Source organism: Mustelus asterias, chromosome 26 (genome assembly GCF_964213995.1).
Source record: "Mustelus asterias chromosome 26, sMusAst1.hap1.1, whole genome shotgun sequence".
Taxonomy (NCBI): domain Eukaryota; kingdom Metazoa; phylum Chordata; class Chondrichthyes; order Carcharhiniformes; family Triakidae; genus Mustelus; species Mustelus asterias.
The window spans coordinates 31246811-31260609 of record NC_135826.1 but is presented as its reverse complement, the minus strand read 5'-3'; the positions used below and the strand labels follow the sequence as shown (position 1 = coordinate 31260609).

Sequence of the window (13799 nt, the reverse complement as noted above, 5' to 3'; positions counted from 1 at the left end):
ATTCTACCAAAGATAATGAGGGATGTCCACTCAGCAACACCTGCAACCCATGAAAAATGAAGGGGAAAAAAAGTAAAGTCTAAAGGTAACAAAGACATGGTTAGCAGTATCAGCAGCGATGAATTGCAGTAGAAATAAACAACATAACGGAGATGGAAGTCAGCGGTCTTGGTGATGGAGTGGCTATGTGGTTGTAAGTTCATTTCAGAGCCATAGGATGGCAGAGCTGAGAGTGGTCTGGTTTTGGCTCAGTCCGTGACCAGGAAGAGGGACGGAGTTAATGGTTAGGGAATAAAGTTTGTGGTAGGATACTGGAGACAATGACTTCAATACATCATTGGAGGAAATTCAGGACACGTCAATCAGCATTATCAATCAAAAAATAGAGTGGGTTGAAAGAGAAAGAGAGAGAGATGATGCTGAGATGGGACTGGGTATCATCAATGTGCATGTGGATAACATTTTGATTGTGGGCTGATGTAAATGTGATTTAGTTGGGGACAAGGATAGATCCTAATGGAAATAGAGATTCATATGTAATAGCTTACCTTCCTAACTACCACTGGATAGATAGGAATAGAACCAGATGAGGTAAGTCACATGTTGTTGGACGATTGAGGTGGATGGTATGGTATGGTCAGCCATGCCAAAAACAGACGCGGTCAAGCAGAATGAGGCTTACTAGGATCGCAATCACGATGAATGTCATTTATGACTTTGATCAATCAGTTAAATGATTCCTGTCTTGGATTTAAATATGGAATGATTTTGTGATTCTTCTCATAAGTTGCAAGCAACAAGGCTGCCCTTGATTCTGCATTAGTTGCCATTAAATTGACAGCTTATCGTAGGTGTAAAAAATGGAGGTCATACTTGTGCACAGCGTACTGTATTACACAAGTTTAAGTGCTTTGACACTTTGGGACAGATGATTAGAAATTTTCCCAACTTTGTTTTTTTTTTGCAAAAAGGTAATGAAAGTCATATTTCCTATGTTTTATGGTGTACAGTGTGTCTCAATATTATATGTGGGTGTGATCACAATTTACTCATTGTTCAATGTCTTGTATCAAAACCTACTTTTGAAATTTCTCAACAGTCAAACTCTCAGATCACTGGAATATCAAACAGATTGTAACTAGTGTGGACAAAATTAAATTAATATGTTGGGACATAACAAGAGTAAAGATAAATTTTATCGGAGATAATCATGCTTAGTATGCCATTTCTTTGCATGTCATTATTGTGACAAAAACATACCGTAATGTCTTAATGCACAATGTATAAACTTTTGTCCTAAATTGTAATGTGTTGAAAGGTTGGATGACAATGTTTAAAAGCTGATCTTTACATGAATCTTTACAATGAATTTTGTGTTTGAAATTTGTTTTTTGCATATATCAGCTAAGGAGATCAAATGAAAAACAAAATTTGTTCCAAGTAAAAACTGACAGATTGACTTTTAAAATCTTATTTCTGTAATAATTTCATATTACCCATTAATTTTCTGATTCTGGATGAAATATCTGTTGAATAAAATTGGAGAACAGGTGATCTATTGAGTCCTATAATTTTCCATAACAATGCAATACTAGAAGAATGCCTGGTTGCAACATTCTATTAATAATACATCAACTCTAACATCACATGAACTAACCAATAATACTGACTTCAAACAAGGCAACAAAGATGTAAAATGGTTCTCAACATTGTCATTTGACCTTTACAGACCTTTGACTGAAAATGGCAGTACACTATGAGTGTCTGGACTGTTTTCTGATGATCTTCATTTGTCTAAAGATGTTTGTAGGTTAACTGCTGTGTCTGTCTACTATGCGTATTCTCACTTCAATTTCTTCTTCCTTTCATTTTCGCCTGCCGTCTGGCTTTGATTTCACAACTCAGTGCATGGTGGGAAGGGTATTAGGTTTACCCATAGCGAGGAGGTTTATCCTGAAAAGGGTACGTTCGAGCATAATGTTGCCGTCAATGGCAGCATTAGAATGCCTGGGCTTGAAACAACTGTTCACTTGATGCCCAAGAAGTGGGACTTTCAAGAATCTAGTACTAAAACCCAAATTGAGCAGTCTTTGTGCATGTTTTTGTAGCATGCAGCTTCCTACAAAAAAACCGAACACAGTGTAGTGGGTTGCTTGTTACAGTTGTAATTATATGGAGGACTTTTTAATTTGGGTAAAAAGGAAAGGTTTTTGCAAGACCCTGAAATGGAATTGCCTCTGAAAATAATATATTCAGTTTGTAAGGAGAGAGAAAACAAAATCAAGGTTTGACTATATCTGTTGAAGAGCAGAAGCTCTTGCATGATTGATCTACAAAATTACTGGTTTTGACCATTAAGCGCATCTTGCATTTATTGCCTAATTTTGAAGTATTTTAATTGCAATTTGACTCCCAACAAACTGAATAACGTTTGTCATGCAGATTCGAATGTAGGCTGGTGTCTGTTATTTGTATTGCATCAAACTCACCAGAGCAGAACCAGTGGCATTTATGATGGCTGATATTTTGCTTGCACTGGGAGAAGGGGGGTAGGTACATCAATTGGATGAGTTTAAGCATGTGACTCATTGGGCTGTCCCAGTTACCAAAATAAGCCCTTTCACCGGGGGGCGGGAGGGGATTGGTGGCTCACTTCGCACACAGTGAGTCTTGCACTGAATGCTGCATATACAGTTGCTCATCATCATTAAGGTGGTGTTTAAAATTTGAAATCTGCTACCTCACAGGATCTGGCGTGGATGATCCAGTAGGAGAAGTGTCCATCCATGTAGAGCTTTTCACACATCCAGGAACTGGAGAGCACAAAATCACAGTTAAAGGTGAGTTAGAATGAATCACCCAAGCTCTAACTTTCTTTTTTAACATTCATGGCATAGAAAATTTAAAAACTGCATCCTCTGAACATCTCAAAATATAACAGCCCAATTGCTACATTTTTAGCAATTGAAATTTATATGTAAGAATTTCTATTGCAAATATTATGGGAGTTGCCTTTTGGAATGAAGGTAGAGTTTTGTAGACACTAGAAATGTGCAGATACTTTGTAATAAATGTTAAGTGTGTTATACACTGATGTTCAATAATATTTGCCAAATTTTGTACTGTAAAAGAAGCTAGATTATGGAAATTTAATTTTGGGAGATATGGACTATAAGCAGAATTTTAGGTCTACAAAATATAATTTAGTGAATTGCATTTGGAAAATCTTAAATAGCCCATCTGGCTGCACCCTGTGTTGAGGCCAGTACCATATGGCATTGGGTTTGCACAAGAACGGAGATATCTTGGTTAACTTTATGCAGGAGAAGTATATCTCATGCCCTAGATAAAAGTATCTTGAGTAAATGAATAACAAGTAGTAAGGAAATAATCAGTACAATAAAAAGGCAAAAGTAAATGTATTAATGCAAGAAGGTGATTCGCCTCACTTTTAAAGGTTTTGTGTTGTTACAACCAAGTTAGCAGGGGTGAACTGACTCCTCTCTTTATCCCACTTTATAATAGAGTTTGAATTTTTTCTATGTTTCTATGGCCTAAAAGGTAGGGATATGTTCGGCACAACTTGTGGGGCCGAAGGGCCTGTTTTGTGCTGTAGTTTTCTATGTTAAAAGGGAGGTGATATTGCCAATTTAATATATTTTTAAACTGTGCATAGTTTGGTGCAAGAAATAAGTCACCCAATCTCCCTTAAGTAAAGAGTTAATTTCATTGCTAAAATTCACTCCAGTGAAGATGTAGAAGTTAACAAAAGGCTTAAAATATACAAATATGTCCAATTAATACAATATGCAAAACAACACACAAAATGTCCCCCAAGCCTGAAAAAAGTAAAACTTTGTAGAATATCAGATTTTTAAAACTTGGCCAAGTAACAAGTAAATTTATGGATTGTCCAGAGGTTTGCTTACAACTGAAGGAACGCTTTCCACAGTGAAGCAGTTGGTCTGCAGTCATGGCTGGTTGATTCAGAATTCTCCTTTACGAACCCTTGGCTTGGAACAATGAGGTCTTCTGGTGGGCTTTTCAAATCACAAACAGCTCAGCTTTGATAAGAGGGGTTTCAGAAGAAAGAGAAATGGGGTAAAGCTGTTGTCCCTGTGGTAGTCTCTGACTATTCCAAATCCAGCTGCTGTAAGCCTTGTCCTTTGCCTAGGAAAAATTTTCTTTTCAAAAAGCTCAATACATATTTCCAGCATAAAATGATATGGGTCCCACCAGTGACATAAATGTAAATATTATAAAACAGATCTTCAGATGTGTATTAAATCAAACCTTAATGAGCAACCATAGTTCCAAGCAGAAATTTGCATATCCAGGGCATCTCACAAACCTTTAACAAGGTTGAGGTGCACTGGGAACTCAAAAGATGAAACCACAGGTATCAAAACCAAAAATCCCTCACCAATAATTTGCACAATCACAAGTAAACCACATTCCCAAAGTGTCACTTCAGGCATAAACCATACCATAAATATGATTAAAAGTGAAGAACGGCATCGATCTAATCACAAAGGAATAAGTAGTGCAATCAAAATCCTACTATGTGATTTATGGAGACCAATATTTCTTTTTAAAATCGGGCCCCATCACTGACACTGAATTCTGTAAATGCCCAGCAGTATAGAATTGTTTTTTCTTTCTCTTTCCCTGACTCACTTTCACTCTGTAAAGGGAGAGCAAAAAGCTATTATGAAGCCGAATTTTATCAGCAGAAAGCTAGTGGGCGGTTTCACTCATTAATTAAATGGGAAAGGGTGTAAGGGGTTGGTGGTGGAGAAGATAAGCCAGTGGTTGCGATCTCGCATGACATTCCAAATGCATAACTGGAAGAGTGCTAAAACATTTTGGAAACCCAGAACTGATTTTTTTTTTAATCAATTCTCTTTTTAGCCTTTGAATTGCTCGGGTTCCTGCTGCATTTCAGTCTCCAGGAGTTCCCATTTTTCACCCCCGATTCATTAACTTGGCCTGGCCTTGCAGATGTCCCTTACCCCTCCCGTCCAATCACATTTTACTCCAGGTCACAAAAGCGCAGAATGCTGGGAATGATTAGCCACAAGAAGGTAGAAATAGCAACAGAGAACAGTGATTCTCAAACTGGGATCTACATGGGGTGATTTGGGTGAGATCCTAAGTGCATGTATTCAAGAGTGAGTGAATAAACATTAGCCAGCAGCAAGTTCTGCTCAACCCATGTGCCTCCTCTTGTCTTACTCCTGCTCCCTCTCTGCTCTGTTCTCCGCACACTTCTGCTCTCATTATGGTGTGGCTTCCCATTGCTCCTGCTTTACCCCCTGCTCCACTAATACTTTTTACATGTTCTGCTCCCCGTGCTTCTCCCCTTCGGGTTCTTGCCAAGAATAGATAAGACTGTAGTGAGAAACAGGGACATCCATTTAACTGATAGCTCTCAGTAAATATCTGCTTTCTGAAAACATTAAACTTTCTTTCATTCATATTTTGAGCATTAGATAATTTATAATTTAGTTGGGGGTCCATTTCAGTGTCCCCTCCATCTAAGTCATTGATATAGATTGAAAATACTTGGGCCCAAGCACTGTGGCACTCCATTACTAACAGCTTGCAAACCCAAAAATGATCCATTTATCTCTACTTCCTGTTAGCTAACCAATCCTTTACCCATATATGTTACCCAATCTAACATAAGCTCTTAATTTGAGAAGTAACCTTTGATGTGGGATCTTGTTGAATGCCTTTTGGTAAATCCAAGCACACCACATCTACAGATTCCGCCACATCCATCTTGTTTGTTACTTCCTCAAAGAACTCTAATAAATTAGGTTAGCATGATTTCTCTTTCACAAAACCATGTTGACACTGCCTGATTGTGTCATGAATTTTAAAATTTCCTCCTTTACCTCCTTAATAATGGATCCTAACATTTTCTCTATGACAGACATTAGGCTAATTAGCCCATAGTTTCCTGTTTTCTGTATTCCTCCTTGAGAGATGTTATATTTTCAATTTTCCAATTCACTGGAACATTTCCAGAACCTAAGAAACTTTGGAAGATCACAAGCAATGAGTGATTATGATTGTTTCAAGTTCCTCTCTCCTTTTTACCTGATATCCTAGTTGGGCACTGGGAACAATGGTCTGTTGAAAATCAAATTAACTTGTGCTAATAGAAAAGCAGAATACTCCAGATTTTAGAAATCTGTTTCTCTCTCCACAGATGCTAACAGACCCGTTGAATATTTCCAGCATCTTCTGTTTTTATAATTTATACATTGTACATTTTCAATTACAGCTCGTGTACAGTTGGTAAAATTTTAACAGTTAATGAATATCCAATTAATGACCAAGGGAACCAAAAGCACTCCATGCTCATTAGAAATAATAAAAAAATCAAAACAGCACATTTGTGTAATTGATTTTTTTCTACCAATTTTGGGGGTATTTACTGGACAGAATGTGTACTTTCATAGTTCATAAATAATGCTGCTATCTATTGTGATAAAGAATGGATTAGGTAATCTGCTGCATCAACAGGCATAATTACATTCTTGATGTAGCTACACCATGGACTAGTGGAATAGAATCATTGTGGCACAACTGTGACCTCTGGATCTAAATTCCATGTTAATCCTCTGAAATTCTAGCACCTAGAAACTGTGTTTAAATCTGCAATTAAGTCTCTGTTTTTTTCCCCTCTTTGTAGTTGTGGCTGCCAATGATCTAAAGTGGCAAACAACTGGTATCTTCCGTCCATTTGTTGAAGTTAATATGATTGGGCCTCACCTTAGTGACAAGAAGAGGAGGTTTGCCACCAAATCCAAAAACAATAGCTGGGCTCCAAAATTCAACGAAACCTTTCAATTGTAAGTATCATTTCTAACTCTGTTTTGTAAAATGCTTGCTTCATACAACTTGGCGATCATTCCAGCTGCTGGAATTTTGATTGTTCCTTTCTAAGTTAGTGCAACAACTCAGGTTAATGCACCCGAGGCAGAAACTCAGTACAGCCGATTTTTGTGTCCTGCCATAGGTGGGGTCTAAACATTCCAATTCTCTGGGATTATCCATTTCTACAAATCATTTACATCTCATAGGTGAACCTTTTAAAACTATACAGGGAACTCTTTAGTCGCAAGAGCAGAAAATTGCCCAATGGTGAAATTACACATACATCGTTATTTAGAAATCACAGTGCATAAACAAGCATTTCACTCATCCCAGTCCATATCGTGTTCATCCCTGTGATCAGTACTCCTAATCTTGAATGCCCTTTATATTCGCAAGTCCCTTTATTCCTCTATCCTGTTCCACCATGGCAGCACAGTGCTTAGTGCTGCTGTCTCACAGCGCCAGGGACCCGGGTTCAATTCCAGTCTTGGGTGACTGTGTGGAATTTGCACATTCTCGCAAGTACTTCGATTTCCTCTCAAAGTCCAAAGATGTGCAGGTTAGGTGGATTGGCTATGCTAAATTTCCCCTTCGTGTTCAGGGGATTAGTAGGGTAAATACATGGGGTTACAGGGATAGGGCCTGGGTGGGATTGTGGTCGGTACAGGCTCGATGGGCCGAATGGCATCGTCCTGTAGGAATTCTATGGTTTATTCTCCATTTAAAAGGTCGACATGGTCTCCGCTTCAATCACTACATTTTCCACAACGCTCCCTGTGAAAAAAGTTACTCCTGTTCCTGTCTTACATCCGTGTCCCCTCATTCTACACCCTTCAATCACTGAAAACAGTTTGTTTGTTGTCCCACCTTTATATAATTTTACACACCTATACCAAATCTCAATTTTTTAATTAATTCTTGGGAATGAGTGCATGAGTGAAGGAATGCCGACAAAGTCAGGATTTTGAGTGGCTAGGTTGTGGTCCTATGCTTGTACTGCCCTTGTAGGTGGTTGCGGTTGTACAGGGCATTAGTAAGACCACATTTGGGGAATGACAAATGTGTTAGTTCAGAAATGGTTTACTAGACTAATACAAGGATGGGCGAGTTATCTTATGAGTAAAGGTTAATTTTGTATCCACTAGAGATTAGAAGAGTAAGAGGTGACTTCGTCAAAGATCCTGATGGCTGTTGCCAGGATCGCTATGGAGAGAATGTTTTGTCCTGTCTGAGAATCTAAAACTAGGGGTCACTATTTAAAGATAAAAAGGGTTGCTCATTTAAGATGGAGATGAGGAGAATTTTTTTTCTGAGGGTTGTGACTCTCTGGAATTCTTTTCCTCAAAAGGCAGAGCTGGATAGATTCTTCTCTCATCTAATTCAATTATGTAGATTTAAATAGCTGAGACTCAAGTATTGATCCATGAACTATCCCTTTAGTTACAGCCTGCCAAACTGAAAATGATCCATTTTACATACCATGTTTTCTGACCATAAACCAATTCTCAATCCATGCTAATGAAGAAAGCAAGAGACATACCTGAAAATGAGATGACAATTCAGTGAAGCTACAATACTGGACCCCTGCATGCCAAGTGAAAGTACGTGAAAGAACGAAGTGAACCCACACCAACAGATCAGATCCAAGTTCTCCAGTCCTGCCCCATCCAGTTGTGAATAGTGGTGGGCAACTAAATAACCAAAGTGGAGGACACCACAAATATTCCCATCCTCAAATGATGGAGGCACTAATAGATCAGGGTAAAGACAAGGATTTGTAATCAATCAGTTGAGCCAGAAACCATAGATTATTCTGGGTCACGGATGCCAATCTATATCCTCCACGCAAAGGCACTGATTACTGCAAAGATCCTAATAATATCCACAAAATAGTACTGAAGATTTGTGCTCCAAAGCTAACTGCACCCTAGCCAAGCTGTTCCAGTACAGCTACAACACTGGCATCTACCCAGCAATATGAAAAATTGCCCAGCCACATCCTGCCCACAAAAGCAGCACAAATCCATTCCTGTCAATTAGCACCCAGCAGTCTACTCTCCAAAGTGATGGAAGGGGTCAATGACACCGTTAACAAGCGTCACTTCAACAGCAATAATCTGCTTTCTGACACTCGGCTTCTGATCTCTATAGCCTTGGTACAAACCTGGACAAAACAGCTGAACTTGCGGTGAGGCAAATGTAACTGCCCTTGACATCACAGCACCTTGTGTGACATCAAACAGCCCTAACAAAACTGAAAGCATTGGGAATCGGGGAAAATTCTCCACTTGTTGGAGTTATATGCAGCATAAAGATATATGGTTGATATTGTCGGAGGTCAATCATCTCAGTCCCTGGTCATCACTGTACGAGTTCCTCAGGTAGTGTCCCAAACACAACCATTTTTGGTTGGTTTAATGACCTTTCCTCCAACATAAGGTCAGATGTGGGGAGGTTTGCTGATGATTGCGCAATGTTCAGTACCATTCTCAAATCCAGATTCTGATGTAGTCCTCGTTCAAATACAGAATACAGCAAGACCTGGATAACATTTAGGCTTGGACTGATTTAGTGGCAAGTAACATTTGCACCACAGAAGAGCCAAGCACTGACCATCTCCACATGACATTACCCTTGGTCAATCACCACCAACAGCCCAGGGGTTACCATTAACCAAAAACTGAACCAGACATACAAATACTTTGGTTGCAAGAACATGTCAGAGGCTGGGAATTCTGTGATGTGTCATCTTCCGACTCCCCAACTATCTACATAGCACAAGTCCAAGCATGATGGGAAATGTTCCATGGGCCTGGATGAATGCAGATCCAACAAGACTTGAAACTAGATACCACCGAGCACAAAGCAGCCTGCTTAATTGGCACCCCATCCATCACTTTAAACATTTGCTCCCTCAACATCACACCATGCAGCAATGTGTCCCAGCTCCAAGAGCACTGCAGCAACTCACCAAGGCTCCTTTGACATCACCTTCAAGACCGATGACGTCTATCATCTAGAAGGACAAGGGCAACTGATGCGGGGGGAGGGGGTGCGGGGGGGGGCAAGGAGGTTGGGGGTACGCCAACCCCAGATGTATGCTCCTCTCCAAGCCACACAGCCTGATTTGGAACTATAGCATTGTTCCTTCACTGTCACTGGGTCAAAACCCTGGAACTCCCTCCCTAACAGCACAGTGGATGTTCCTACAACACATGGGCACAGCAGTCCAAGAAAATGGCTCAACACCAAGGACAATTAGCAATGGGCAATAATTGCTAACGAGCCAGCACCACCCACATCCCATGAAAGAATATCATCCCACATCTGAGAGCTGATTTTATATTACAACAGACGAGGGTTTGGAATGAGACAATTTTACAGAATCCTACAGTGCTGAAGGTGGCCATTTGGCCCACCAAGTCTGCACCGACCACAATCCCACTCAGGCCCTATCCCCATAACTCCATACATTTACTCTACCTAGTCACCCTGACACTAAGGGACAATTTAGCATGGCCAATCCACCTAAGCTGCACTTCTTTTGACTGTAGGAGGAAACCGGAACACCCAGAGAAAACCCACACAGACAGAATGTGCAAACTCCACAGTGACCCAAGCAGGGAATCAAACCTGGGTCCCTGGTGCTGTGAGGCAGCATTGCTAACCACTGGGACACCCCTTTTTTCCCTCACCAGCTGCTATGATGGGATTTGAACTTGTGTCCATTAGACTGGGCCTTTGGATTGCTAGCCCAGTGACATTACCCCTGCACCACTGTCCCCCCACTCCAATGGTCAGAACCATTGGGTCAATGGTTTAAACTCGGTCTCCATTTAAAGCAGGCTGAGCTAAATATTCCACAAACTAACATGTTTTTAATAATTCAAACACTGAAATTATGTATCATTTACCCTGGGAAGAATAGTTCCATTTTTGATCTTTTTTCATCCATGAACCAAATTTAATATCTTAGCATTTTTCTACATTAATCTAAGATTTTTGTAAGCAAAATGTTGTGCGCACAAAGATAATTAGTAACCATGTAGTTGAATGCTATAATCTCCTGCAACTTTGAATTCTATTAATATGGGAATAAAAGATGGGAAGAGGGCAGAGCTGCTAATTAATAGGAATTACCTTCAGCTCTCTTTGACATCCATCTGCTGTAACAGTTCTATGATGACATCAGTTGTATTAATTCATTTAGCCCCATGTGTCCATGCTGGTTCACAGAATAGTCCCACTTCTCCCTATCCCCATACCATATTCCTCTCAAGTGCTTCAGAAAGCCACAACTAAAATTGCCTGCACAACCCTCAATTCTAGATCCCAACCAGTCATTGTGTAAATATTTATTCATATTGCTGTTGCTTCTTTTGCCCTTTGCCAACAGGATCAACTTCTCACCATCTATGCTATCACAATCCCCACATGCTTTTGAGTACTTCTATCAACTATCTACTATCTTCCCATATGAAATAGGTGCTGAAGTAGGCTATTCAGCCTCTGAAGCCTACTCAGCCAGTCATTAAGATTGTGGCTTATCGGTTCATGTTTTGAATTCCACATTCCCACCCATCCCTTCACCAACAAGAATCTACCTACCACCTTAAAAATATTCAATGACCCCATCTCCGCCACCTTCTGAGGCAAAGTGTTCCAAAGTCATCTGTCCTAAAAGGGCAACCCCCTAATTTTAAAACAGTCTCCCTTGTTCTGGATTCACCCACCAGAGGAAACATTCTTTCCACATCAAAGACCATTCAGGCTCTTGCATAAGTCAATGAAGTCACCCTCTCTTCTAAACTGCAGTGGAAACAAGCCAGCCTGTCCTCATAAGACTTATTTCAGATATCAATCTAATAAACCTCCTCTGAACCACCTCCAACATATTTACATCCTTCTTTAAATGAAACCAAAACTGCACACAATTTGATGTTTAAACTGAAGTATAATATTCAATTTTTATGTTCAATTCCTCTTGGAATTACTGATAGCATTCCATTAGCCTTCTTATTTGCTTGCTGTACCTTTGTGACTCGTGTACTAGAACACCAGATCCCTTTGCACCTCTGAATTCTGCTTCTGAACTCTTATTTTTCCTGCCAAAATGAACAACTTCACGTTTTCCCACATTATTCTCCCATGTCAGATTTAAGTTAATTTATTACAAATTGCCAACTAACTTCCTTCTTACTGAGCTATTGAAACTATCGACAGTAGACAAAAATTATTAAGGCAAATAAATTTAGTTGTACTAAAACAGAGCATAGATCAGTTTTGTAGGCACCCTATTGACTTAATTTGCTTCATTATTTTACAGCACCTTGAGCGCTGAGGATGGTCCAGAATGTTACGAACTCCAGATCTGCATAAAGGATTACTGTTTTGCCCGAGAAGATCGAAGTGTGGGCATTGCCGTGATGCAACTGCGCGATATCATTCAGAAGGGAAGTTGTGCCTGTTGGTTACCACTTGGCCGCAGAATTCATATGGATGAGACAGGACTAACTGTCCTCAGGATACTTTCACAAAGAAACAATGATGAAGTGGCAAAGGAGTTTGTAAAATTAAAATCTGACATACGTTCTGCTGAAGAGGGCAGTTGAAAAAAAAAGTGGCCAAAATCAAGAGAGCAGAGTTTAGAACTTTAATTTCTTAAACTCTTTGGAGCTTCAGTTTTCTCATCTAATGAAGCCACATGTCCCACTTATGAAATAAGCAAAAAAAAAATCAGCAAGAGGTCTGATTCAAGTTTTGGTATATGCATGACGTCTCTGTAGTTTTGCCAGCGTGGACAATTAATTTTATTTTTTTGTTCATGAGGCAGCACCCAGCCCCTTAGAAATCTGAATATTCACAAGTAACAATTGGATTGACTTTACCTTAAGGCATATCACTTGTGTAAATAAATCCCGCATGACTCTACTGAGCCTGTGTACAATGAGCACTGTGATCCTGTCCTTGTGGAGAGACCTACAGCTGAGAGAACTTATATACCTCTTGTGAAAAGTCTCAGTTACCTTCCTCTTCAACACCAAAATGCCAAAGTGTCTTTATACTCACTGGTGTAGCCAATTTCTTACACATTCCACAAGTCTTTCCTGAACAGATTGCTACGCTGGAGCTGTAATCACAAACAGGCTTGGTATTCTACAAACCTATAGGATTAGACCCAAGTTTTTGCATTTAATTTATTGCACTGCAAAAGAAAATGACGGCTGTAAAATAATAGGTTAGTTCCTCAACATACATTTAAAATTTTGGTGTAATGTGCGAATGGACAGATCAACATTTAATAGCTATTCTACCATTAACCCTTAGATCAATCCAGATAAACTCCCATCTATCAATTTTGTTTCAGCTTATGCACTGTGACTGAAATATTACTGTAATAAGCATCATGAGTAGCCTTATTATATTAGCCACAATTGAAGTAACAATTTTACATAAAATTATTAACACCTTGTATGTACTTTGTCCTTTTTCACCATTACCTCTGCATTCTACCTATTTTTATTCCAACTTTTAATTCATTTACAGGATGTGGGTGGCACTAACAAGGCCTCCATTTATTGTCCATCCCCCTTTGCCCTCTTGTCAACTGAATGGCTTGCTAGGCCATTTCAGAGGGCAGTTAAAAACCACTACTGTGTATCTGAAGAGGCAAAAACTGTGTCAGGATAGTATAGTACCTTTACTAAGTTTGTGAACCAGATTGTCATATATACAATCTTAATTATATGGTCATCATTACTGATGCAATTTTTAAAAAATTCTAGATAGTTGAGTTTCGAGATGGTTAGTGCAGTAACATAACCAAGTTAACATTCCATTAATAATTCCACTATGAGTAATATAATGCCATCCATCTATTCTAATCGTTTATTCTTTTTCATTGCTACCAC

General features: G+C 39.4%; 1 protein-coding gene across 1 annotated transcript in view; it reads left to right on the top strand.

Moving 5' to 3' along the window:
- The window catches only part of LOC144479695 (protein unc-13 homolog A-like), a 243852-nt gene extending 231352 nt beyond the window's left edge, over positions 1-12500 (top strand). The window contains exons 41-44 of the mRNA XM_078198723.1: positions 1906-1962; positions 2748-2840; positions 6704-6863; positions 12215-12500. Coding sequence (XP_078054849.1) covers positions 1906-1962; positions 2748-2840; positions 6704-6863; positions 12215-12500 — 596 coding nt within the window. The remainder of the gene's footprint in view (positions 1-1905; positions 1963-2747; positions 2841-6703; positions 6864-12214) is intronic.
- The last annotated feature ends 1299 nt before the right edge of the window (positions 12501-13799 follow it).